This window comes from Telopea speciosissima, chromosome 1 (assembly GCF_018873765.1).
Source record: "Telopea speciosissima isolate NSW1024214 ecotype Mountain lineage chromosome 1, Tspe_v1, whole genome shotgun sequence".
In the NCBI taxonomy this organism is placed as follows: domain Eukaryota; kingdom Viridiplantae; phylum Streptophyta; class Magnoliopsida; order Proteales; family Proteaceae; genus Telopea; species Telopea speciosissima.
The window spans coordinates 73,615,763-73,642,988 of NC_057916.1; the positions used below are offsets into that span (position 1 = coordinate 73,615,763).

Here is a 27,226-nt window from a genome sequence, read left to right on the forward strand (position 1 = left end):
AGTCAGGAAACAGCCTCTCTACGTAGCAGGGGTAAGGGTGCATACATTATGACCCTCCCCAAACCCCTGGAGCCTCGTGCACTGGGTACGCCCTTTTTATAGTGTTGTGTGCAATTCCTGTTATGCTAGAGTGAACCATTTTAAATTTAAAATGGATCAAATGTTTTCCAAACTTGAGCACCTCCTAGAAGACAGTTGCTGCCCCACCCTTCTCCGTGGATTCCTTGATCATCCATTATGATCTATGAATCAATTAGCTACACTTGGTTAGATTTGGTTGATGAGACAGATACTTCTGATTGGTTGACACATTGTTTGGAACATAGTTGTCAAGGCGGCAGGGCGACACAAAGTGGTGGAGGGGTGCCTAAGCGCTTAGACGACAAGGCGCCCGCCTAGGCAACCAAGGCACCCAAGTGCTATTTTTTATTTTCCCTCTTTTCTAAAATTATTTATTATGTTACAACATATAGCGTATATCATCAAAAATCAACATTAAGCCACATCAAGTCATAAAAAATCAACATGAAGCCACATCAAGTCATAAAAAAATCAACATGAAGTCACATTAAGTTGTAAAAAATCAATATTAAGCCACATCAAGTCGTCAAAAATCAACATAGATCTAGAAGATAGCAGAACTGAAGAAGCAAGCTATTGGAAGTTTGAAACAATCAAAACAATCAAAACATACAATTAGTTTATACTGTTCTTGGAATTCGTCATTGTCATGGTATAACTAGTCTCACATTTGGTTTATACTATCCTTAGAAAATATGATCTTATCTATAAGTAATTAAACTGCTCTCAATTTAGAGAAATGTTATTGTTCTCTAAGAAGTTTGACTGATCAAATGATTTTATTTTTACATGAGACTTTTTTGTATTAGGTAGAGCACAAATTCAATATTTGCTTAAATCTGATTTATATTGAAGGAGTTATGTTTTGGTCAAACCTTATTTGGTGTACACAAATGTTGCCAAAATCGCTCTGAATGAAAATATTTTTTAGATATTAAAACTAATGAATATTTTACTGTTCTTTTGGTTTTTAGCAATGCTTTACCATATTAAGATGTAATTTTTAGATTTGAGAAAAACCCCAGCATTAGAAAGTTGAAAATTTCACCTACCGTCGAAAATCCAGTTTTTGTTCTTGAACTGGGGGGGTTGACTGTTTATTATTTTGAAATTTGATTTTTTAACTATTTTTATTGGATTTAAATAGGGGGTATTTGCTTTTTTATAAATAATATCTTAAATGATTTTGGCATAAATAAGGGCCAAGGTGTTCGATACCACTAAGGCGATAGCCGCCTAGACCCCAAAAATCTGCCTGGACGCCTAGGTGACGCCTTGGCAACTATGGTTTGGAAGTTATAGTGCATTTTTTTCTGGTGAATAATTCCTTATTCCTGTCCTCTAATTTCTAGGATTGAGCTGCAATTCCATTATGTTCTAATTGTATGATGAAAATACGATTGATCCAAAAGAGGATGTATTTCACTGGCAAAAAATTCAGACCCTCAAGAATAAAGAATGCATGTTTACTGGGGAATCATAATAGTTCCTTGTGGAATCAACTTGCCAACACCCCCACAGATAACCTTGTGGTCATGGTCTGTATATGTAATTTGTCCGAAAACTGGTGGCATGCACAATCCTCTCCCTATATATATACTGTTTCTGTATACATGTGCTTGAAAATTTTATATGATGACTTCTTTGTACATGCAAATATAACTATCCCTTGGAGTTAAATCTAATTTGCCTTCATTTCAGCTTCATATTGGTGATCAACGCTTTGACGATGCCGAGGAAATGGAGCATGACACTCGCAGCAGTCACCAGTGACCATCTTGTCTTCTTGTTTTCTTTTCCTTTGTTCAACTTTCTTACCTTTGCAGTTTACATTTCTTGCTTCTCCATGTCAATGGTTTTGGTGTAGCTGTAGACAGTTACCTTTGTTCTACTTCTAATGTGTATCACTTTTTTGATCGAAAATTTGATGTTTGTAGTCTCTTAATTTTTTTATAAAACGGATTGATTTTGGAAAAGAGTGGTTTGGGTGAAGGCTGTCTAGTGCAAGTTTGCTAGCAGGTATAGTATTTCTTGTGCACAGTAGAAGATTGTAGAAAGAGCATTTGGAGTTTGATCTATGAGAGAGTATTTGGAGTTGCAGGCTGAGGAGTTACTAAGAAAGCTACTTCAATGTACTCTTTATGCCTTTGGTCTTCAAAAGAACTCTAAAACGTGAAATAAAGTGAGTGTTGGAGATGGAAAATGGATACATTTTCTAACTGATGTTTGGTGGAGTTGTTATTGTAGTATAACGATGAAGTGGATTTTTCTTAAACATTTCTAATTGTCCTACATGTTCTTGACAATCAACCATAGCCAAGATTAAAACCCCAATTATTATTATTATTAATTTTTTTTGAAAAACAACTATTTTGCAATTCTTTGTTGAGGTTATGGTGTGGTTATATTTGCCAAGATCGTGCATGCTTCACAGCAGAGATAAAAGATTTGAGTGAATTATAATTGCTAATGTACATGCTTAAAGCTATACCATCCATGTGGTGGTCGAATTTTGTAATTTAATGTTGTGTTTGGTATGTATTATTGGAATGCATTCTAGGTCAATTTTGCATTCTCAGATGATAAAAATAGTTGTCATGGGTCTCCACACCCTAAAACCCATGTAGGGTTTACACTACAGACCTTCAGTGTCTCGTTCAACACTGGTGATTCCTGACCCATGCATGATCATGCTGCATGAGCCATTTCATTATCTCCTGCGAATCATTCTATACCTCTAAGAATGCTTGCTTCACATATGCACTGCTGTGTCAAGCGGCTGGATCTCTTCCTCTTGTAGACTAATAAATTTGTTAAACAAAATAACAGGCGCCCATCCCGCCTCATTAGTGTTAGGATCAAAACTGCCATCTGTGATCAGGTGTGGATGATTATCACCAACAGAAAGCAAAGGATAATCAGCGGGTTTACAGGTGAGTAGTAAAAATTATGCATTACAGAATAAATCGAGATCCAATTTCCATTGTGTGGTAACATTTAAAATAGTGGATGGATGAAGGGTTGCAATAAACTTTTTCCTAGCATGCCGTAGGAGGTAAAGGAAAATATAGAAGCAACAAAAAAAAAGAAAAAAAAGAAAAAAAAGAAAAAAAAAAAGGGTCACCTTGTACAGCAAGGCAAGGATTTGATAAGAAATTATGCAACAAAACAAAAGAAACAAAGAGGCGCCCCTTAAATTTTCTGTTCGATAGAGTGCCGGCACCACCCGGACTTTATTGCATATTGTGGAAGGGTTTTCTCATTGATGATGCACATATACTTGATTCCTTGTATTCTTGAACCATAAAACTTGCAACCCCCGAGTTCGAAGCTTAGGGCTGGGAAAAGGTTGGGGGGGGGGGGGTTGTAAAAACAGGGCATATCCAATGCACAAGGCTCTCGCCATTGTGGGATCTGGGGAAGGTTATAAAGTATACAGCCTTAATCCCCACTTAGTGGAGAGGCCGTTACCTGACTCGAACCCACGACCATTAGGTCGCAATAGAGCAACCTTACCGTTTAGACCTGCACTAAAGACCAAAAAAAAAAATTCATGACTTTATCCATCGACCAATAAAGGTTTTGAAGTTGGATTGCAACTCCTGTTCCATAAAGTAGCAAAGATAGTAATTACTTCATTATAAAAAGCAGTAACTTGAGGGTGGAACTATAGTTAAATCATGCAAATCTACTAATCAGTGCCCTGATCTTGGTTTTGATTGAATTCATGCCTGACAAATTGAGGGGCTGTCGCCAGGGGGGAGGGACCCGACATGGCAGGGGGGGGTGTTATTGGCACTTCTATACTTACCTTTAAAAGGTAATATTTGAACAAATTTGCATTATTGGAATAAAAAAAAAAGGAAAATGAACTATCAAGTAGCTTATTGAATCTTGTTAAAATCCTTAATGGTGAGATTATGGAACACAGATTTACCAAAAAGAAAGTATGGAACACAGAGCTACACATTTAGAATGGAAAACCTTCCGATGTAGGGGGCCATGGTCCGGTTGTAGTTGCACTAGCCACCAAATCCAAAACTTCTTTCTCAGTTAGCCTAGATTGGAAAAAAGGAAAATAAAAATATGTACATGGTTTAGCAAGGATTCACACACAGAAAATTCATTCTGATACAATTTTAAAGAGGTATGGGTTGTCTGTTTGGCCATGATTCTATCTTTTCAAAGTATTTGATGGGTACAACACCATCAAAGCCTTCAGTCAATATCACTTTGTTGTCTGAAATATAGAGCTTCATTCCATCTGAAACAAAATGATTAGCATTAGTAAGTATGCATAAATTCTCTGCTATCAAATACAACAATGGTCAAGAAACTGTACCCTGCAAGGCCTTTTTGACATCTAGGAAGATCAACATATTAACATCCCGCCGCATACCTGGAAGAAGAAGAAGAGCCAAGTGCATTAAAAAGAGCCGTGAACTATGCATTGCTACAAGAAGTGTCAGCGTGAACAACTTTAGATGCCTGATTAGCTTACATAGAATTTGCTGGTTTAATAGAATTGACTGGAAAATTTGAAACATACCAACCTCAGTTGCTGGTAAAGTCTATGGTAATGAGTGAGTTAAACATAATATTGACCTCAGATATTTGAAAATAAGGCAAGCTAAGTCAGCAATTGGCATTTTAGCTCTAAATCAGGAGCACCAGTCTATAAAAACTAGGAACAATACATGCCAACATCAAAACAGAAAAACTAAGGGTAATCTATAACATCTGAAAAGGATGACCTGGCCCCTCTTTTGGGCCTTCCTAACGGAAAATTCCAAAAGGGAAAGGTTATCCAAAAACTGATTCGAACCAAACCATAAAGCAGAATGAAAGGGCACAGTTCCGCACTTCTGTATTATGAATTATAATACAAATACTGTATTTCTGCACTTTGCTCGTAAACATTGTATCTCTTGTACATCTACATAAATCTAGCTAATTTTTTCCCAAACAGCTTGATCATATTCTGAAACGCTCAACACCCCCCCCACCCCACCCCACCCCACCCCATAAAAGACAATGACATATACACTCAGCAATCCAAACCAAATGAATGGCAGGGTACTATCTGGATGGACCATCGCCAAAAGCACTACTGACCCAACTTCCAATATCAATCACGAATAACAACTTTGACAACAGAATGTGAGAATGAAGTCCAAATAACTAGCACATCCAGCTGCAGTATAGCATATAATTTCAGTGGTATTGAGTGATGACCATTTATGACATGTAAATGCAGGTACTAGAGAAATGTTGATTTCCAAAAAGCAGGTACCGGTTCATTCACTTCATTGAAAGAAACCAAAAGTTCCTTTCCATTGCTTCTTTTTCCCTGAGGCTGTGTCCTTTGTTTCAATTTAAAATGGATAGAAATGATCCAGAAAAAAGAATAGAAAATAGAACATATAATTTTTAATTATAGAGTAGCCCAATACAATATTTTATGACCAAAGACTGTAAAATTATATAGGGGAAGTAAAAGATTTCCCCTGCTTTATTATACTTCTGGGCATTCTATGTCGAAACAAACGGACTGTAAGTGAAGGTGCAAGGGATTGGCATAGAAAAAAAATGCCAAATGGAAAAATCACGCAAGATAACCATGCTAAAGAGATCCACTGCAATTTCATACCACTGATTACATCCCCATCCATTGGCAAGCCACTTGAGAAGTGAATGTGCAACCTGTTCATACGTTTGAGACCAGACTGCAAAATCGATTCCAGATTCTTCTTATAGGTTCCATGTACACAAACTGCATATCAAAACAAAATGAGCTGTCATAGGATCAAGGGTTAAAATAATGATACAGAGATTTATAGAAATCAACTGGAGAGTTCAGTTCTCCTGCACTTAGAGAATTTTTTTACCTGGAACCTCCTGAGCTGAAAGAATTGGCTTCAGTAAGCTTTCAGATTCAATAGTCTGCAAAGGACACACAATCCCATATGGATTATAACAAAAATGTTACTTGTCAAAACAGAAGATTTAATACAAGAAGAAGCTATTTAAGAAGAGAAGATTAAGAAGAGAAGACATGAATCAGATAATAATACAAAAAACAAAAATTCTTGAATGAGCACTGAAAGAAAACTACTCATCTGATAGTGCCATTATTACAAACCCAAAAAAAAAAAAAAAATGAGAAAAAGAGCATCATATATTACGGAGGATCCAGTTTTAAGGCATGGCTAAGAAGATTGTGGGAAAAGCAAAGGCGAAGAAATATGAAGATCTTTATAAGAATCTTAGCACAAAGGAAGGGGGAAAAGCTATCCATAAGATAGCTAAAATGGGGGAAAGGAAGAGTAGAGATCTCGGCCTTGTTAGATGCATTAAAATTTAAAAGTGAAGATGGTAAAGTACTAATATGGGATGAGGACATTAAGGAGAGACGGAAAGGTAATTTCTGCAGCCTACTAAATGAAGATACTTCAAGTAATAGTGTCCCAGAATACTGCATTACCATCGAGACATCCCATGTCATAGATATATAGGAAAAATTAGGATGTCTGAAGTCAAAGAAGCTTTAAGGAGGACAAAAGTAGGCAAAGCACAACGCTCAGATGAGGACCCAATAGAGGTGTGGAAGAGCTTAGGAATCTGTGGTTTATCTTGGCTAACCATAGAAATGCCAAATGAATGGAGAAGCATTGTGGTTCCGATTTACAAAAATAAAGGTGATATTCAGAGCTGCAATAACTATAGAGACATAAAACTAATGAGTCATACTATGAAATTATGGGAGAGGGTTATTGAAACCCACCTGAGAAAGCTACAATTACAGAGAACCAATTTGGTTTTATGCTAGGAAGATCCACAACAAAAGCTATTTACTTACTTAGGAGACTCGTGGAAAGATTTAGAGATTGCAAGAAAGATCTTCATATGGTCTTTACTAACCTAGAAAAAAACTTATGGCAAAGTCCCTAAAGAGTTAATCTCACAAGTACTAAAGAAGAGAAGTGTTTCAAGTAAATATGTGGGCATAATTAAAGGATATGTATAATGGTGTGGTGACTAGTGTAAGAACTGTGGGGGGGTCAAGGTAATGAAATTCCCAATTACAATTGGGTTACATCAAGGATCAGCTTTAAGCCTTATTTGTTTGCGCTTATCATGGATGATTTAGCCAGAGACATTCAAGATGAGGTTCCTCAGTTATGCTTTTTGCTGATGATATTCTTTTGATGGATGAGACAAAAAACAGGGTTAATGCCAAGTTGGAGTTATGGAGATCAACCTTGGAATAAGAAAGTTTTAAGATGAAAAGAATGAAGATGGAGTATATGGTGTGTAACTTTAGTTGCACTAAGACAAATAACGAGGTGGTGAAAATTGATGAGAGATAGATAACGTAAAGTGATTATTTAGGGATCTGGTGATGCAGATCCAAGCACCCACAAGAAGAAGAGGAAGAGGAAGAAGCCCTAAGATTAGGGACTACTATTTGGAGCCTTAGTTATTACTAAGTTTATTTCAGTTTTCCCATACTTAATTTATTTTTCAAGTTTAAATGTAACTTAAATTGAACCGGTTCAGCCTTGGTTTAATTTAAGTGAAATAATCCTATTGGCTATTAGGTTGTTATTTCTTATTGGTAGATTAGGAATCTTTTAAGTTTTTAATTTTAAATTAATTGTAACACCCCTTCCACGATTTATGTGAAGGAGATTTAATTTGTATTAGGATTTGGGCCTTAAGCCATATTATAAATAAAGAGAATCGTGGGAGGCTCCCCCATAGTTTAGATTAAAAAATTTCAGTCATGATTGCATGCCATTGCTGCTGCTGTTTTGCTCCCCAGTGAGTGTGCCTTGTGGATCTCAAGGTAAAGAGATTGGTGGACTCCGATCGATTCCTTGCATCTATTAAGATCGGGAGGCCCTCTTCTCTGTTTTCAAGCTGTTTCAAGCTGCTGCAACTGGATCTCTGAAAATCCAGTAAGTTCCTGCAACTTTCCTTCTTCTTCTAATCCTCCAACCTAGCCCTAACCCATCGCCATCGATCTCCATTAAACCTTAGTTCCATTAAACCCTAATTTCCCTATACAGCCCAATTCCCCCATCAGTTTACCTTCAAAATTCAACCACAGCTCCTACTCAGCAACCCTTCCACTCGACCTGAACCCTAGGCCCATCCTACTCTCAAAAACCCTGATTCCCCTCAACCTTACTAAAACCCAAAACCCTAAAATACTGTCTAGACCTATATAGCCACCCAAACCTATCCATATCACAGCCGAACCTCCCCCTCACTACCCAGAACACTCGACTGGAAGCCCTACCCTAAATTCCCATCCTAAACCCTAATTTCTTCCCTTTTCCTACTTCCTGAAATCTGAAACCCTAACCCTAATTTTCTGAAATTCAAATTTTCAATTAAACATCATTCAAACCTACACTATTAGCTTCCCTGAGGCCTGCCTAACTTTACTAAATAAAACATAACCCTTTAACCTGAACCTAACCCTAGTTTCTGACCTAAATCCCCAATTCTGCCCCAATCGGCCAGCAGATTACAGATTCTGATTTTACCTGGTTCCTAGTAGACCTTTGTCTATCTAGGACTACATTATCTGGGCTCAATCATAAATAGAGAAGGTGATATAAAGGATGATGTTCCACATAGAATTAAAATAGGTTGGATGAAGTGGAGAGGTGTGTCCGGAGTGTTGTGTGATTGACATATTTCCTTAAACTTAAAGGAAAGTTTTTAAGATGGTCATATGACCAGCTATGATGTATGTTGCGGAATGTTGGGTAGTTAAGAAGCATCATATAGATAAACTCAATGTAGCAGAGATGAGGATGTTGAGATGGATAAGTGGCAAAACTAGAAGGATAAAGTAAGAAATGATCATATTAGAGCTGATTTGGAACTAGCTCTGATACATGATAAGCTACGAGAAAGTTGGTTGAGGTGGCATGGCCATGTTCAATGGAGGCCTTTAGATGCTCCAATATGGAGGAGTGATCTGATTCAGATTGAAGGAACTAAAAGAGACAAGGGTAGACCTAAAATGACCTTAGGAGAAGTGGTGAAGAAAGATATGCATAGTTTAGGCCTTGTATCAACTATCAAGTATGACCTCAAATAGAGCTGATTGGAGGGCAAGGATCCATGTAGCCAACCCCATTTGGTTGGGATAAGGCTGAGTTGTTGTTGTATATTACAGTGCAAATTGCTGAATGACAGATACCATTTGCTTTGCTTGTGTACTAATAACGAGGATTTAACATAGGGGAATTCTATCTTTAGTATATTTGTGATAGGTAACTTGGAAGTGTCTAGGAAAATCCAATCATCCATCCATAATCATAATTTCTCTAGGCCACATACAGAGATACGGCATAGCAAGAAAATACTGGTGGTATAAATGGGTTTAATACAGTTTAACCCAAAAATAACAAATGTTCTTTTCTTTCCTTTTGATATAAATTCAGGACATAAGCTCAGTTAACTGCACAAACTTGAGAGCTACACTGTTATGTTGATCCATTATCAATTGGCCGAACCATGAAACTATTGATGTGGCCAAGGGAATCACGCCACGCTATATAAATTGATATTAATGGGTGGCACATGCAATACTGCAGATGAGGACATTACTAAAAACTATAGTAGGGTAATTTAGGAGAGATAAAAATATGGCAGCATTGTACTCCAGGCCATCCTTAACATATGGCATAGATACCATTATTTTATTATATAGTATATAACATCTTACTCCCTTAAATGAGCCACAACAATACATACAGGAGCAAAATGGAGGGAGGGGGGGGGGGAATAAGCTCATATTTGGAGTAAAACAACCGTCTGAACTCAAACAAATTAGCTCCATGCTTTACCTGTAGAATGTGGCAAGATAATTTGTCTACAGAAAGAAGGAAAAACTGGACAGCAATTTTTCCAACAAACATACAGATTTTCCAAAGAGAGTTTTCTTGAAAAGTTGCAATCGATATAAAAACATATGTGCATGTAAGGGTAGCTATCGTTCTTTCATCACAATTTTCCAATATCTGCTCTCATTATGTCCTCTGAAAATGACAGCCTTGTCACAAGGAAACAGAACCACCACCCATCTAATGTCTGTGCATATGTCACTACTGATCTTCAACAACCACAATTGAAATTGATTGAACCCATTCTACCACTAACCAAAATACCATACCAGTCATCTTTTCAACACACCCATTTTTTTGGCTCTCCATGATGCTCCACCAAAAAAGGAACCTATTTGTAACCATTAAAAGTGGATTTTTTCTCTGAAATAGGCAAGCTACAACACTCCTTGTTTGTTTGCAACAAGTCCCTTTTACAACTTTATGACTAATATGTTTTGAGTGGAGATAGGCAGGTATTTTTTTTTTTTTTTTGGGGGGTTGGGGGTAGGGGACATAGTTGTCAGTTGTCATGGTGTTGGAGGGGGCCTAGATGCAAGACGACACCAACAAGGGGTCATAGACACCACCCCCCCTTGACAATTATGTTGGGTGTGTATGAATATCTTCAATTAATCTGATGGTGATTATGCAACTAACTCTATTTACTTGATCAAAGAATATCCTTCACGAATGAATACCTGAAAACATAGATTTAGGAATTGGGATCGAATGGGCTGTATTGGCTAAGTCATATCAGGATCAGCCTGTCCCAATCTGAGTTTTAAGCAATACAGGAGACTGTTATACCTCGTCTATGTCTGAACTCAGCCAATCCTGGACAAAACTCTACCAAGTTGACTCGAGCTTGGATCAGGATTGGCAGTGGCTAAAACCCAAGTCCAGGTGCTAAATCCTTGCATGAAATGGAACTTCATAGACAATTTTATGCTTTATATTATTGCACAAATTTGAAACAAATTCAAATGCTATTTATGTTCCATTTCCTTCAAATTATATGATAATTTTATTAAAATAAGGGAAATATCACCTCTATTGTGTGCCCTTGGTTTGCACGTATAAACAGCTCCCCATTTTCTTCCATGAGGCTAAACCGTTGCTTGTTATCTTTACTGACTGCCTGAAAAGGAATGGAGTTAAAGAAACATACATTATGGTATACAAGTATTTCTGTTAAATTAATTTATATAAGGAAAAATAATCCTTAAAGAAGCATTAGCATTTAAGTGCACTTGGCCAACAGAACAATATAAATATACAAGTGAATAAGCACATCACCAGATCCTAGAATTATTAATTTTTTTTTTAAGAAGCAAAAGACACCACCAATAGGTTCTTAAACAAGTTCTAAATTTCAAGTTGGAACCCTCATGGCATACCTAATTGCTTCCTTTTCAACTTCTCCTTGGAGTCCAAACTGCAAAGAATGCCTCAATAATCACTGGATTTTATAGATTTTGTCCAAATCACATGAATTTTATGTTTTATTCCCACTTTCAGATTCCCCCAATCTACAGGAATTAAAAGGACTGATGATATTTGGAGCTTAAAACTCTACAGAAGTACACGAATCATCCCAACATTGAACTCTAAGTAGCCAACCCATGATCAATCTACCGAAATCACTACTCTGCCATCCAAGAACATACAGGAATACACAGACCTTATAATGGTCTTCTGGAAGAATTCAATTTCACAGATAGAGGTAGGCACAGTATTCTGGTAAGAATTTTCTAGACACTCCTCTCCAACCTACAGAGTTTTTCTACTATAGTTTTCTTCTATCATCCCTTTTGACTCTCCACAACTACAAATAAATGGATAACCTAGCGAATGAATTATTTGAGATTAAGCATATTTCAGATCCAACATAACAGAGGGCATTAAGAAGATCCAACATAACAGAGGGCATTAAGAAGATCCAAAGAGGAATATCTATTTATCACCAATAACTGAGACCTAGTACACAATATAGAAAAATTCAAGGATGGAATCTTATCCTTGAAGATGCTAAAGTAAGCGTAAAGGAATTGGATGAGAAAGAAAGTAGACAAGAAGGTACAGAACCAACCTCTCGAATATCATCAACCGTGTGTGATCTTAGAGGAATACCAGCAAACGTTTTCATATTCAACTTCAAGATATCATGCACCTTCACATACCCATCACTACGAATCTCTAAGTTCAACTCTGAAGCCATATGGCGCAAAATGCGGGTCCTGGAAACAAAAAGGAAAAGAGAAAATGAAACTAGTTGATAAGACTCCTCCAAAGAGAGAAAACATGAAGATAAACAATAAGATTATGCTCACATGAGTCTCCCGAGAGCGTCGATTTTATCTTTAGCGGGCCCTCCTCCGCCTCTTGGTCCATGCCGATCTTCTCTCCTTTCCGAGCCCCTACCTCTTCCACCACCACCACCACCACTGCAAGTAAGAAATTGCAAGAATTGAAATTTAACCTTCTACTAATAAAGAAGAGCTCCATCAAGAAATTAAGAAAGAAACATATATTCACTAGATAAGAAATACCTCCTTCTAGGGAAAGCAGAGGCAGAGAAAGAAGCATTGTTGGTCTTCTCCATTAAAGCTGGTGGAGTAGAACCAGTCAAGAGAAACGAAGCAGTAGTTGCAGTGGTAACGGTTATAGGAGAGAGGGAAGCGCAAGACCGTAGAATCCGAAGCCCGTTGCTTGCAGAAGCCCACATTGATGGGGGCATGAAACGCTCATGGTATGATGACGACGACGACGACGATGATGATACTATGCTGCGAAGTTATGTGTTGCCCTACATGTGGCGTTCCGTGCTCGTTAAATTGATCCTAGCCGCCCAATTGATGGGCCCGATATAGGAGCGAGAAATCGACCTCCATCACCCGTACACCGCAAATCACCATAACATTACTGATTGAAGAACAAGAACCTTCTCTTGTGTTCGATACTTCGATAGCCCCTTCCTTCCAGTCCAGGCTTCCACTTTCATTTGTATCTCTCTAACTCTATTGGCGTTGGTTTGGTTTTGAAGGTAAGGATTTCTCTAGTTTAGTCGCACGAATCAATCGAAAGCCTGGCTTAGAAAAATTTCCAAATGAAAATCATGGGCTTCGACGAAGCCGCTTCGTACATTTCTCAACAAACACAGGGAAGAAGGGGAAGTTTTCACTGTTCACTCTTCAATCCTCTCTGAGATAATCTCTCATCAGCCGCAGCACTATCGTTGTTCCATGCTTTAAAGGTCAGCCAACTAATACTTCATTTCCTTCTCCTTGCGTCTCTTAACTTAGAAGAACGCTTTCCTTTTTCCTTCTGTCCTTAATTTTTGTTTCTGAATCTCTCGTTGGTGAATATCAATCACCCGCCGAGCAAGCCGCAGTAGCTATGAACTTGGTGAATAATGAATTGTCGTTTTTTACTCTTCAAATTTATCTTTTCTCTATTCATCTCTTCTGCATCTCATTAATTTGAGAAAAAGGGAAAGGGGAAGAAGAATCTGGATATGGTTGGGTTTATCAGATTCCGTATCATTTTCTCTGCAATAGTCCCTGTAAGTTCACCTATTCATATCCCAGTTATTGCTTCGACTAGATTTTCTCATTGTGGAACCACATTGGGTTTTTGGTATCCTGCCTGTGCTTATTCTTCCTCTTCGTTGGTGCCTAGAAGAGCGGGAAACAATGTTGCTATTTTCTGGGATTTGGACAATAAGCTACCAAACTCTTTGCCTCCATATGATGCTGCTGTTAAACTAAAGACCGCGGCTTCTGCATTTGGTGTTGTTCGAAGTATGGTGGCCTATGCCAATCACCATGCTTTTAGGTATGTCCCTCCTGTGGTTAGAGAGCGAAGGAAAGAGAGGAAGGCACTGGATCAGTTGGAGAAAAGAGGGTTGGTTAAACCGGCTGAACCTTATATATGTCGAGTTTGCGGGAGGAAATTCTATACTAATGATAAACTTGTTAATCACTTTAAGCAAATTCATGAACGGGAACAGGTGAAGCGGTTGAATCGGTTGGAGTCAGCAAGAGGGAAAAGGAGGGTGCAGTTAGTAGCTAAGTTTTCGATGAAGATGGAAAAGTATAAGAATTCTGCTAGGGATGTTTTAACCCCAAAGGTTGGTTATGGTCTTGCAGATGAATTGAAAAGGGCAGGGTTTTGGGTTCAGACTGTGTCAAATAAGCCCCAAGCAGCAGATAATGCATTGAGAAATCATATGGTGGACATGATGGATCGCAAGTTGTTTGAATGTTTAGTCCTTGTATCAGATGATTCTGATTTCGTCGACGTTCTGAGGGAAGCGAAACTTAGGTGTCTCAAGACTGTGGTCGTTGGTGATAATGATGATGGGGCTCTTAAAAGATGCGCTGATTCAGGGTTTTCATGGAAGGAAGTAATTTTGGGGAAGGCAAAGAAGGAGGCCGTATCAGTTGTAGGACGTTGGAAGGACCGTGAGGTCTTGAAGAGACTTGAATGGACGTATAGGCCTGAATTAGAGAAAAAAGAGGTTAACCTTGACGACTCTGAAGTTGAGAGTGAGGGTGTGAACAATGAAGATATTTTTTCTGACAAAAATGATAACTCTGAGCTAAAAGAAAAGTCTGAGCCTTGGTGGAAGCTGGACTCCAGTGATGATGATAGTGCATCAAATTCTTTTTAATGATTTTCGATTTCATCTCTTACTGACTTTGTAACATTGTCAAGTTCATATCATATTCTTATTTGTGAGTGAGGACAACTATGCTGTGACAACTTTTTCTTTTTTTCCCCATATGCCAGTGCAATGAGAAGCAATTTTTTCTTAGTGTCTTTGGTAACACAACCTCTCTGCAGAACAACTTGAAACTGCAAATCTTAGTTTCTTGGTGAGCCTTGTTCTCTCATGTGGTGTATAAGGAAAATAAGGTGGTTCTTATTCATTTATTACTCTCTTGTAACACAGTCTTGGAATTTTAGAATAATTTTATCGTCCTATTTATTGTTCCTCAAATTTTCCTAGAAAGACGTTTTAGAATTAATATCCAATTGGTATAGCGGGTTTATTTGGTGGAAATGATGAGATTTCTTTGCTTCACATAATTTTCATTCTAATTCACATCTGTGTATCTGAATTATAAGAATTTCTATGGTACCTTACGTACAAGTAAGAATTATATTGAAAATGAATCTGTACTTGAATTAGTACGTATACAATTTTCATCTCTACATAGTACAAACGATAAAAAAGAAAGTTGGTTGACCTTGTGTTGACATTTACAAATACTTTTATGGTGAAATAGAAACCGAGGAATGTGATTTATTTCTTACAAGCACGGACATGATGTGCAATTATGCATGCGAATAGAGATGACATAATTAAGACTCAAATGCTGTCTATAACAGCTATTTTTGTCCTCCTTATCTATCCAAAAATAAAATATAGAAAAGCTGTCCAGGCCAAAATTAAATGTAAGTTGCATTTTGAATTTGTCACTTTAATGTGTAAATATTGGAGAAATGGTATCCTTGGGAACAAATCTGAAGCCTTGATGGCTTGGGATGAATGGCCTCATATGGAAATATGGAATCCCTGCCTAGAAGACAGAACCCTCTCACTATATAGCCTGCAAAGAGTTCTCAATCCTTAAAGAATGAGATGAAAACCTTATGAAGCATTGAAAAGGTAATGCATATGTATGAGTTATGACTAGGAAGCCAGGGTTGTGGATTTTCGTTTGAGTTTGTCCATGAATTTTCTTCTGATTTATGAGCATTGATTTGTCTAGCCAAGGTTGAGCAGACCGTGTGATGCATTTAGAGTGGGATCCTGCATCTGACATGCTTCCTGCCCTTTGGGCCTACTGATGGTTGCTGAGGCAGCAGGGTTGTGGAGAGCTTGTTAGTTATGAAAATTTACCGTGGATGGCGCCGCCTTCTCCTCTGTCTGCCTCTTGTTTTCCTCCTCCCCCACTTATCCTCAGGTGATTGTTTCTTTTTCCTACTACCCTACTAGTCAGATCTTTTGAACTTCCAACTAACCAAGATGAAGGGCAACTTTGCTATCTTTCCCAGTTTTTGAACTGCATCAAAGCTCAAATGTTGAAGAACTGCCCAAAAAACATAATAAGAAATTTGATCATCTGGTTTTGGGGCCTGCTGCTGGTCAAGGTTTACCTAACCGCTTGCAATGTCAAGGTAACTGTTAATTCCATGTGCAGATTTCTTTAAATCATTACAATCCATCCATCTACATGGTAATCCTATTCTTTTGCTGCAATTTTTAGTTTTATGAACCTATATATTCCTCTGTATATCTAATGTTTTCCTTCTATCATAGGCCTCAAAGCTTTGCACAAGGCCCACTTTTCATCCCCATCTCATATTGCCACTTCTGGAGAGACTGTTTCTTTTGTCACCGTTTTTGCTGTCTACAACTACTCTTCCCATTCATATGATGACAAGTCATCAAACTTGGTTACTGTTGGTAACGCTTCATACGGTAAAGCAGAGAGATCAATGGCTATTCTGCATGTCTTCATTAACTTCATCCAGGTAATGGCAGCTTATGCTAAATGAAAGGTTCTATGCAAATAGAGAAGCAGAGCTACAATCATGCACATTATACGTGAATTCCTAGTGCTTTGAAATTCAGATGAGAACTATTGAGTGGTATGTTTACAAGTTATTTTATGCAAGTTTCAACATAATGAATTTATCATAGTAGGCAGATAATGGGATAGATAAATTATAGTTGTTTGGGTGGAAGAATGTGAGTAAGTTGTTTGAGGTGGTATAGACATGTGCAATGGAGGCCTTTGAATGCTCCAGTATGGAAGGGTGATTTGATTCAGATTAAAGGAGAAGGGTGAGGAAAGACATGCGTAGTTTAGGACCAAGGTACTAAAACTCGGAACTCGGTACCAACTCGGTCCCTTGAAAAAACGAGTCGAGTCGAGATCTTGCCGAGTTGGTGTATTTTTTTTTTTCCGACTCGAAGCCTCAACTCGGTGGGTTTTAGACCTAGTTTGGGTTTGAAACTTGGTATTCAGCCTATTTTAGGCCATTTAAACACAATGACACTATCAGATTTTGCAAAAACAAAGTCCAAATAGGAGTTATGTACCGGTCAAACTTAATTTGGTGTGTACGAATGCTGTCAAAATCGCTCTGAATGAAAATATTTTCTTGGACATCAAAACAAATGAATATTTTACCACATTTTTGGTTTTTAGCAATGTTTTACCATATTAAGATTTATGGAATTTTTAGATTTGAGAAAAACCTTAGCATTAGAAAGTTGAAAATTACACCTACCGCCTAAAATCCAGTTTTTGTTCTTGAACTGGGGGGTTGACTTTTTTTCCTTTTGGAATTTGATTTTTTAACTATTTTTATTGGATTCAATTGGGGGGTATTTGCTTATTTATGAATAATATGTTAAGTGAATGAAATACAAATACAAAAACATTTACTTAAATGATGTTAGGCATAAATAAGTATCTGTCTTAGTTCCTAGCCTAAATAAGTGTCTGTATACCAAGGTTTGCATAGATAGGTGTCTGTATACCAAGATTTTCCACTAAGATCTCTAGATCTGGCACTCATATAAAGGAGTTTGGGTCAAGATTCTCGAGATCTCGAGAACTCGGCGAGATCTCGGTCGAGTTGTTGCACTTTTGCAACTCGTATGCCAACTCATCTCGGTTTCTCAAAAAACCGAGAAACTCGCCGAGATCTCGGCGAGATCTTGCGAGTTCTCGAACCATGCTTAGGACTAGTAATAAGTATGGCTTTACCCCAAGGGTTAGCTCAGTTGGCAAGTACCAATACCTCACAATTAAGAGGTCATGCGTTCAACTCTCTTTGGGGGATTACCTATCCCAAAAAAAAGTATGGATTTGAATAGAGCTGATTGGAAAAAAAGAATCCATTTAGCCGACTCCATTCAGTTGGGATAAGGCTGAGTTGACTTGAGTTTGAAACTGAAAATCCCTTAATATTTTTTGCTTCTATCTTTCCAAACTTAGAAATAATTTTTCTAGTATTGCTTTTCTGCTGAGTTGATTGCAGGTAGATATAACTTGCTCTTATTTTCAAAAAGTAATTTATAATATGCCTATCCATGTGATAATTTTTGCAGGTGTCTATGCCCCAAAGCAATGTAATCATTCTCACTGATCCAGCTTCTGAACTTTCAGTGGGCAGAAATAGTGTCACTGTATTTCCAATTCAAGGTGAATATTCACGAGACAAATTGATGCTTCAAAGAATCAAATCATACATTGTAAGAGCACATGCCTTGGTGTATAAGTTATATATTTGTATTGCAGTTTGTATAATGCAGGAGCACGATCAGATGTGTTTGATGTGATTTAATCTTAAAATCAGGGCCTTAGATTTGTATTGTATTAGTTGGGAATATTGTAGTACCCTGGGCACAAACTATAGAATAATTTTTTAAATTAGAAGTAGTTTAGTTTTGAATTTGTTTGTGGGTTCCACTGGTTAGATGTATAGGGGAAGTGTGTAGTACCCTGGGCACAAACTATTAGTTTTCTTTTGTTTTAAGGTTACTTAGATAGGGGTCTGTCAAGATGTCCTAGTTGTGGGATAGTAGTAGACTTGCTTGTTACTAGGAACCTAGAGTCTTTACCTTTCTAGAAAGTTTGTTAGCTGTCTAGAGTCTCTATTGAATAGGATTTTTTTTCTTCTTAAATTATATAAATATGTAACAATCTCCCAATTGATGGATGGATGAGTTAAACGAAATAAACAAATGGATCTTTTGATTTGTTACCAAAGAAAGTGGCTGGCTTTTCTCCATCTCCCTTTCATGGCTGTCAATCTTCTCCCTTGTCTCAGATTTTGGTAAGAGGATTCTCTCTCTTTCTTCTTATCTATTCTCTTTATAATCTCCTCCCCTACTAACGGCTGTTACTTTCTCCTCTTTTCTCCTATTTTTTTCTTTCTTATTTAAACAGCTAACTAGATTCTTTCTCCTCTCTTTTGATATTTTTTCTCAATCACTTTTCTCTATCCAATCTGTTCCCCCCTCCCTCTCTTGATACTACCTGTTTAGGAAAGATAATATCATATCTCTCACCTCCAACAACTACTAATTTCCTATTATCTTTTAGTCCCATCGATTAATTTTGTCTCTCTTCTTAACTTCTACCGATTTCAAATATTTTGGACTTATACTTTCTGATTTCTTATTCTGGAATTTAATTATTTGGATCTGATATTTAATCTCTTTAAATGCAACCATTAATCTGAGATAAAATCTGAGTAATCTTTACCGTCAGATCTGATTGGTAGATCTTGAAATAGAATATTGGTGATTGGCCCATCTGTGAGTAGTGGATTTTTGTCCTCTTTCTCTCGAAGTGAATCTTTGATCCTCCTCTCTTGGGAGAGAAGGAATAGAGAGTTGCCACCTAGATTAGGGTCTACAACCCATGAATAAAACATGACTCCATGTGTTATTCCAATGGGGATTGGTCAAACCATGAGAAAGGATTCGAGTCAGGTTGCAGACCAAGGAAGCTGTTAGGCACCGCGGTCCACCCGATTAAACCGGTCTTCCTATTTACTTGGTATAAAGGTTTCAAAATAAAACTTTAGGAGGAGAGCTGGGGCCACGCACGCTGGTATTTCGGGGGGCAGGATTTCCACCTTTCATGGGCGGTGGGATGGTCATTTCGCCCCCCCACTGTGTTTGGGCATGGCCTGCCCCCCCCCCCCCCCACACACACACACAACATTTTCCCAAAACTGAAAATATCAAATATTCATGAAATAGAAGAAAAGATTAAAATAGAAGGATAGAATCATATTTTATTCGCTTGGCTACAAAACAGAGGTTTATATACAAAGAATGAACTAATATGCTAATATAGAACCATAAACAGTAAACAGAAATATTTACAAAAATGCCACTAAAGATGTCAAATATGCAAAATCCATAACTTAATGCATGAAATAATAAGAATATAATATAAACCAACATGCAAACATTTTAAGTCATCATAATAATGTAGAAATTTAGTTAATCAATGAAATATGATAAATAATTCAAAATTAATTAAAATGCCTAAAATGCTCCAAAAAATGCATAAAAATGTTCAAATAACACCTAATTGATGGAAAAAGCCAAATAAATTCTAAAACATTCACAGCATACTCATTGAAACTAATGACATTAGAAAACAATATAAATCGTTGGTAGTAAAATATTTTGAAAATGACGTAAACACCCCTCTTGCTAAATAATGCCTAAAAATTACAAATAAATAGTGAAAATATCATAAACTAAGGAAAACTATTATGAATACAAACCTACTGTAAAAGGGTGTACCCAGTGCACGAGGCTCCCGCCTGATGTAGGACAAACATGAAGAAAAAGAGGCCAAAATACTGTTCACGTGAACAGTGTCACAGCCTCTTTGGCTTGGTGAGAATATTCCTAGAAGAATCGTGGGGCAGATCAGTCTTTAATTAATAGCTACTTCAAGTCTTTAAGTGAAGGGTATAAATGTCAATTTCAATTGACAAATTTTGAATTGCAAGTGCTGTTTGAATGGCATCTTTGGTGGGGACCACATGAAGATTTTGGCTGCACCTTTTGGAGAGTGAAGATTTTATTTTGTTGCTATTTTCTTTCAGTCCTAGTTATTTAAAGTAGTTTCTATTTTCATGTTGCAAGTCTATTATATTTTTTTTTAACTTGAGGTGCAAGCATAGCCCTCTATATATTTGTAATGGCTTTTAGAAACCCCCACGTTTTTAAGAAGATGAATGAAAATTGCTTTTGAGCACTGATTTCTCCTTGTCAAATTGACTGACAATGAAGGGCTGAAGGAGCCTGGCTGAGAGAGCCTAATCCATATCCCCCACTTTCTATTTTCTTCTCTTCCACTCCTTCGATCTCCTTGTGTGCTGTGATCTCTGAACCTGCTGCTGACACTGTGAAGACCACCCAAAGGCTGCTGTGATCCTTCCTCACCTCAGAGTATTGTTGCTGTTGTTGCTGTTGCTGATTTGACAAGAGTGAGGCTGCACAACCCCTGCGGATTCAAGTTCTGCTTGGGTTTCTGCTGTTAACTTCAAGACTGCATAACGCCTTATCCCTCCATCAGAAGTTACTGGGTTTTGAAGCACAACTCCACGTCTCCACCCCATCATTCACTCCACTCGATCCCCACTTCCATTCCTTTCCATCAGCTGGATTAGACTGCACCAGTAACCTTCTAATTTCATTCCCTACCTTCTATTTTCACTTCTGACCATCAAAACTGGACCAAAGTTGCAGGAAGGTCTCTCACCATCAAGACCCATACTCGATCACCATTGGAGCCTAAATTCAGCACTGCAGTGAGGTTTTCCTTAACCCTCTAATTTGGTGTTTCTCTTATATCTCAACATCCAACCATCACAATTGACTGAAGTTTGGAGCCAAGGATCCCCTTACCAATGTCTACACTCGATCGAAGTTTGATCACCATCACATGGCTGGTTTGGCTGGAAACCCTAAGTTTATGATTCTGAGTTTATTCCAATTTTTGAATTTTGTGGGTTTTTGGGACTAGTAACCTAGTCTTACATTACCGCCACTGCAGGGTCTGGGGAGAGTGATAATGTACAGAGCCTTAGCCCTGCTTTCGCAGAGAGCCTGTTTCTAGACTCAAACCCGTGACCACTTGGTCAAAATGGAGCAACCTTACCAAACTCAAACATATTGTATAACATATTAACATCTAAAATGAAATAAAGCCTTGCATAAAAATAACCTACGTCAAATAATAAAAACCAAAGAAGCCTATGCTACAATAGCAAAACATTCAGAAAATAAACAAATTTTTAAATAACATGAATTGGTAGACTTTGGAAAGACCATTCGGACGAACATTAAACATGGAGGAGAAAACAAATCTAAAAAGAAAATCTCAACATGGGAGTTTAAACAAAATAAAAAATAAAAAGGGTTGGGGGAAACCTACATGCAACATGCATGGTAAAACCTTGAAAATACTAATATAAAAGAGAAACAAATCAAAGAAAATCAGATGAACATTATAATAAGGAAAGAACATGGTAAGGCAAAACTAAAATGCGACAAATTTATGCTAAAATGGATTAAAATTACTATTGTGTTTGCCGCTAATACCTAAGAAGTAGTAGCAACATACACCTCTTCTCCTGAGCAATATGGCTGAATTATAAATTGAAATAAAAAGGAAATTGGAAGAAAATATATCTAGGATGAAGAAATACCAGCGTATTGGGGGTGGAGAGCACTCACAACTCAGGAGAGCCAAACTTCTCTCTCAAAACCCTAAACTCAAGTTGCAGTATTGGGGCTTCTTGTATTCTCTAAGAACTGCTTAAGAACGTGGGGTAGAGCTTCGGAGACCTCCTCATTCTCTCAACGACATGGAGGATCACTGTTTGATTTTTGGTGAGAACAAGGTTGTTTCTCATTGATGGTCCAAATTGGGGAAAAATATTTAATCCAATGAAAATGAAGTTAAATTCGTGATTAACCACGATTTTTCAAAATTAAAAACCACCCTTGGGGCCATGAAATGTACTTGGATGTTTTATGACCCCCTGAGCTTATCCAAAGGGTTGGAGGTGGTGGAATGCGCGGAGAAAAAGAATCCAATTTGCAGCAACAACCCTGATTTCAACGTTGAATGATCTCTGTGCTATGTCAAAAACATGAACTTTGACGTCCGAGTGTGCATCAATGAACGTGCACTCGACATCGACATGGGCTTGTTCGGAGTCGAACAGAGGCTAGTGTACGTCGGTGCAAGGTACTGAGAACCTCGACTTATGATGAATTCTGTTCGACGCTAATGAGTTCTGTTGATGTTGAGCAAGTGTCGACAGATTCGCACTCGACATGGACTCAAGCATATTTCATGTCGACATAAGCCCATTTGGAGTCGAACTTCAAAAGTTGCAATGAGACCTTTGGTCTGTTGGGTTCAGATTTGAACTAGGTTAGGTTTGGCCTGGCCCAAGTTCATTAAATCTTTGAAAGCTCATAACTTTTGCTCCATAAATCCAAATTTAATGATCCAAAGGCATTTAAAACTTTGTCCCAAATACTTTTAAATGGCATGAAATTTGGGGACTGTTTTGGTCCGCGAAAATTACTTTCAAAGCGCGTCTCACATGAAGAAATTGGAATCTTTTCCAAATTAGGGTTTAAATAAACTAGTTTTCAAACAAATTTTAAGTATGAGAATATTCAACATAAAATCATTTTATTTTGGAAACTTAGGTGAATTTTAAGGCAATTTAACCATATTTTAACCTAATTAACCCTACAAAAGCATTTCAATCATCTTATCGGAATAATTCCCAACGTCTTCGAGAGATTACAGAGAATCTCTCTAACCATAAAATAGAACCTTCCCACAGTCCTCAAACATCCATTCATCATCGTAGTGAACGCCTTCGGGGTGACAAAATGAGGTGTCTACACCATCACTTGCAGTCTATCTTGATTGAATACTTATTTTAAGAAACTAATTTCAAATTTGAATTCAGTAGGCATTGCTTAACCTTTCTTCTTTCTTTCTTGTTTTCTCCTGTGTCTAGGATCTTTCACAAGAAGGTTTATCAAAAGAAGTATTATGTCTAGGATCTTTCACAAGAAGGTTTATCAATAGAAGTATTAGGTAGATGGAGGAGGGGGAGGGGGGAGAGAACAAATCAAAATGAGCAAAAGTACAATGAAACTGAAGTGGCAATGCACTACCTCCATACAAAGTTTCTCTCAAGACCTTACTTTTAGCCAAAAGGCTGGCTGTATCATTTTATGATCTAGGTCTCCAATCAAATTAGAAGTCCAACCTAAGTCGATGCTTTTTCCTCCCTGATTGAGTAAGCCAGCCTCCTATTGTTGATTTTGATGGCAATGGCCTATCTTTGAAAGGGGTTACAAATCTGATGCCCTGTCCATCGTGGTTTGAGGTATCGGGAATGAATCAGGTGAATCACCCAATTCAAATTGGAATCGGCGGCACCCAATCCTGATTCCAACCGATTTTTGCAACCCTCTTTTGAATCACCTAGTTTCATGTTTGATCTTCAATTTTTGTCATTGTTTCCTTCTTTTAGTCAGTCTAATAGCAGAAAATCAATGAAATTTACCTCTGGTAGCAAGATCCCCAAGTTTATTGAATAAAAAAACTCCAAAAGCACAGAATTTTGGAAGTCTTTGTATCTTCTTCTTTCCGATTCCAATTTCTAGGGTTTCAACTGATTCCAGCCAATTCTGATCCAATCGGAATCATAATTGATGGGAACTGATCCCGTCTCCTTATCTCCGTTCCCTTCTCTTGAAATTTGCTTTCCATTGATGGTAGCTCAGTGATAATGGTGTTCACCTTCTCTAAGTATGACGCGTTCTGTTCCTGTAGAACTCCTCCCGGAGGGGCCTTGGTTGCCCAGTGGACAGCCATGTGTATCAATGGCATGTGACTATGATGTTCTGTTTTCTTCATCAGCAGAATTGATTTTTTTTCCCCTTCTGATTATTGCAAGGACCATGTGATCTGAATTGGTACATTCATAATCCTCAACAGAGGTGCAGTGACATTTTATTGTTCCAGCTGTGTTTCCGAATGCTTTGTCATGACAAAGGATCATGGAACTCCTTTCCTTGTGTTGTAGGTTTTCATACATTTTGGAATTTAGATGGGCAAGAAGGCAGTTACCTGATGCATCCTATTTTCTTGCTTAGTGATGATTTATATGGTTGTTGAGCACCTTAGAATTATCTTAACATGTCAGTTAAGGAATTACCTATTCTTGCTGCAATTTTAATCTCAGTACTAATATATGGGAACCATATTAGTGATATTATTAATATAACTGGTCATATGTTCATCTGTACAGGCTTTTCTAGAAAGAAGGCTCAAGGAGTATTCAGAGAGGCCAGATCATGTTAATCATTATATCTTTACGGATTCTGATGTGGCAGTGGTTGATGATCTTGAACCAATTTTTCAGAAAAATCATAAATTTCATCTGGCTCTAACTTTTCGGAATAACAAAAATCAACCCTTAAATTCAGGATTTATTGCAGTGAGAGGCACAACTGATGGAATTCTAAGGTCAGTGACTTGAATCCCATTTGGCATGATCTCAGGTTGTCTCTGGTTAGATGTGAAGGGGAGTGAAAATGGTATTGAGTTTCAGTGGAACAGTCTCTCATTGAATTAGATTGGAATCCGGGGAAAAAAGCCTGGAATGTTATGCCTTCACTAGTTGCAAAAAATTTCACTTAACTAACCATCCTTCTCCCCTATGATTTTGAAGTGATATCTGAATGTATATTTTTATCCAACCAAAACCCCATTTAAAGATGCTTTCTTTCCCTACTTCACTTTGGAAAAATTTAAACTTTTTCTTCACTTCTAAACAAACACTAGCCTTACTAAGTGCTTGATTCATTATGCAGGGCAAAGCTCTTTCTACAAAAAGTGCTAGAAATTTACAGTTCCAAATTCATGAAAGCTTCCCGAATGCTAGGAGACCAGTTAGCACTGGCTTGGTTTGTAAAGTCCCATCCTTCGTTTGACGTAAAGAGGTTTACTAGACCACAAGCCTTTATGGATGAGATCCATGGAACATCGGTGCTGTTTCTACCTTGTGCCTTGTACAATTGGACCCCACCTGAGGGTGCAGGACAATTTCATGGCATGCCCTTAGATGTAAAGGTAATGTGGGATTAAGTTTGACAGTTCTAAGTTCCTGACCCAATTATGAGGAAGCTTTATTGTTAAATTGCCACTTGGGGTTACTGGGTGGTTGCGTCCAAGGGATCTATTGTTCAATGGGCTGTATTTAGGATATTTTCCCCCCTAATCTGATGTACCTAGTACCTACGATATTGAAAGATCCATAGTTATCTTTTTAATGATAATTGCAACCTATGGATCGTGTGATTCAAGTTACATTGGAGATCTCTTGAGAGTAGGCTCATTTAAAGGATCATCCGGAATGTCTCTTGGCAATAAGAAAGTGAAAAAATGAAATAGATATTTCCTTTTCTTATTGAATGTGAATACAACCTCTTTACAGTTTGTTTCTGTTCTGATTTTATTTGTTCAATTACAGGTGGTTCATTTCAAGGGATCAAGGAAGAGGTTGATGTTGGAGTCTTGGAACTTTTTCAGCTCCTCTGATTCTAACATTTCAGACATGTTGTGCCTCGTCTTGAAGAGTGGAAGAACAAAGTATGATTTTTAATTGATAGGTTGAAGTGTACAGATCAGATTTCAGCCAGAAAATTTCCATGAAGGCCACATTCTCATTGCAGCGCTTGATAATGTCAAAGTAACATCAGAAGCACGAAAAGTTCTCCTAGCTCATTTCATTCCAGAGAGGATCAGGTGATAAATATGCAAACATCAAGGATTCCTTCTGATGCTATTGTAAACCAGATTCAGCCAATTATGGAGCTCTTTTATTAACCCTTAAATTTTGTGGAATTCTTCTGTTGTGAAGGGAAATTTGAGAAAAGATTATAATTTTGCCTTGCCTTAAAAGAATTCGTGCCCTTTTGCACAATTGAGATTAATATGCAAGTCTGCAAGACTAAACCAAGTCCCAACACTTTGAAAGGAATTGCGAAGGCAATTGGGCTGAATTGAGAATGAGGCTTGGGTAAACACTAAGTGCACAACCCAAATCCTAAGGCTCCATTTGGTTGAAGTAAAAGGTAGGAAAGGGAAGGTTTTGGTAATAATTACCTAACCTTATTGTATAATTTATTTTAATTTTATCATATTTAGTAATTATATTTCTCAGATGTTTTTATTTTATTGTTTAAAACCAAGGGATTTAGATGCAAAGTAAAATTTAATAGTCAAATATGGAATGATTTTGAGTTAGTGACATAGTACCCACTTGATAACCTTACGAGAATCAGTTTCTGGTGAGAAACGGGAAAACACCCAAAAAGTGCTTGTGAAATTGTAATGAATTTGAAAGAAATTGTATTGAGAAGTAATCTGTATGGAACTCGCAACACATCTATTTGTGTCAGGGGTCTTAGATAAGTAATTGCTCAAGACATCATCTCACCGCCTTCTATGGAAATCGTTGATATTACACAGCATATAGTTAGCCTCACAAACCCAATTGATTTGTGTATTGAACTACAAATCGAGAGGAGGCGCGGATATCATATGAAAACACTAAATAACTCTCAAGATGTAAGCTAT

The 27,226-nt window shown here is 37.6% G+C and overlaps 4 protein-coding genes across 4 annotated transcripts in view; 3 read left to right on the plus strand and 1 right to left on the minus strand.

Annotated features, from left to right (window-relative positions):
* LOC122649148 (chloride conductance regulatory protein ICln) overlaps positions 1–1,999 on the plus strand; it is a 35,616-nt gene extending 33,617 nt beyond the window's left edge. The window contains exon 7 of the mRNA XM_043842523.1: positions 1,783–1,999. Within this exon, the coding sequence (XP_043698458.1) occupies positions 1,783–1,854 (72 nt within the window). The 3' untranslated portion in view covers positions 1,855–1,999. The remainder of the gene's footprint in view (positions 1–1,782) is intronic.
* A 2,062-nt stretch (positions 2,000–4,061) lies between these two features.
* On the minus strand, positions 4,062–12,862 carry LOC122649147 (tRNA 2'-phosphotransferase 1-like). The gene is made up of 8 exons (XM_043842522.1): positions 12,539–12,862; positions 12,320–12,433; positions 12,079–12,226; positions 11,038–11,127; positions 5,970–6,024; positions 5,732–5,854; positions 4,424–4,480; positions 4,062–4,345 (listed from the first exon to the last, which is right to left on the minus strand). Exons 1-8 carry the CDS (start codon positions 12,724–12,726, stop codon positions 4,221–4,223), a joined length of 900 nt encoding a protein of 299 aa, XP_043698457.1. The 5' UTR covers positions 12,727–12,862; the 3' UTR covers positions 4,062–4,220.
* Positions 12,863–13,078: 216 nt separating this feature from the next.
* LOC122647809 lies at positions 13,079–26,501 on the plus strand. The gene is made up of 8 exons (XM_043841120.1): positions 13,079–13,242; positions 15,767–15,961; positions 16,053–16,175; positions 16,318–16,532; positions 18,121–18,264; positions 24,894–25,111; positions 25,459–25,717; positions 26,118–26,501. The coding sequence occupies exons 2-8, from the start codon at positions 15,886–15,888 to the stop codon at positions 26,247–26,249; spliced, it is 1,167 nt and encodes a 388-aa protein (XP_043697055.1). The 5' UTR covers positions 13,079–13,242; positions 15,767–15,885; the 3' UTR covers positions 26,250–26,501.
* LOC122647821 lies at positions 13,242–14,816 on the plus strand. Its single transcript, XM_043841128.1, has one exon. It carries the CDS (start codon positions 13,504–13,506, stop codon positions 14,659–14,661), a length of 1,158 nt encoding a protein of 385 aa, XP_043697063.1. The 5' UTR covers positions 13,242–13,503; the 3' UTR covers positions 14,662–14,816.
* Positions 26,502–27,226: the final 725 nt, after the last annotated feature.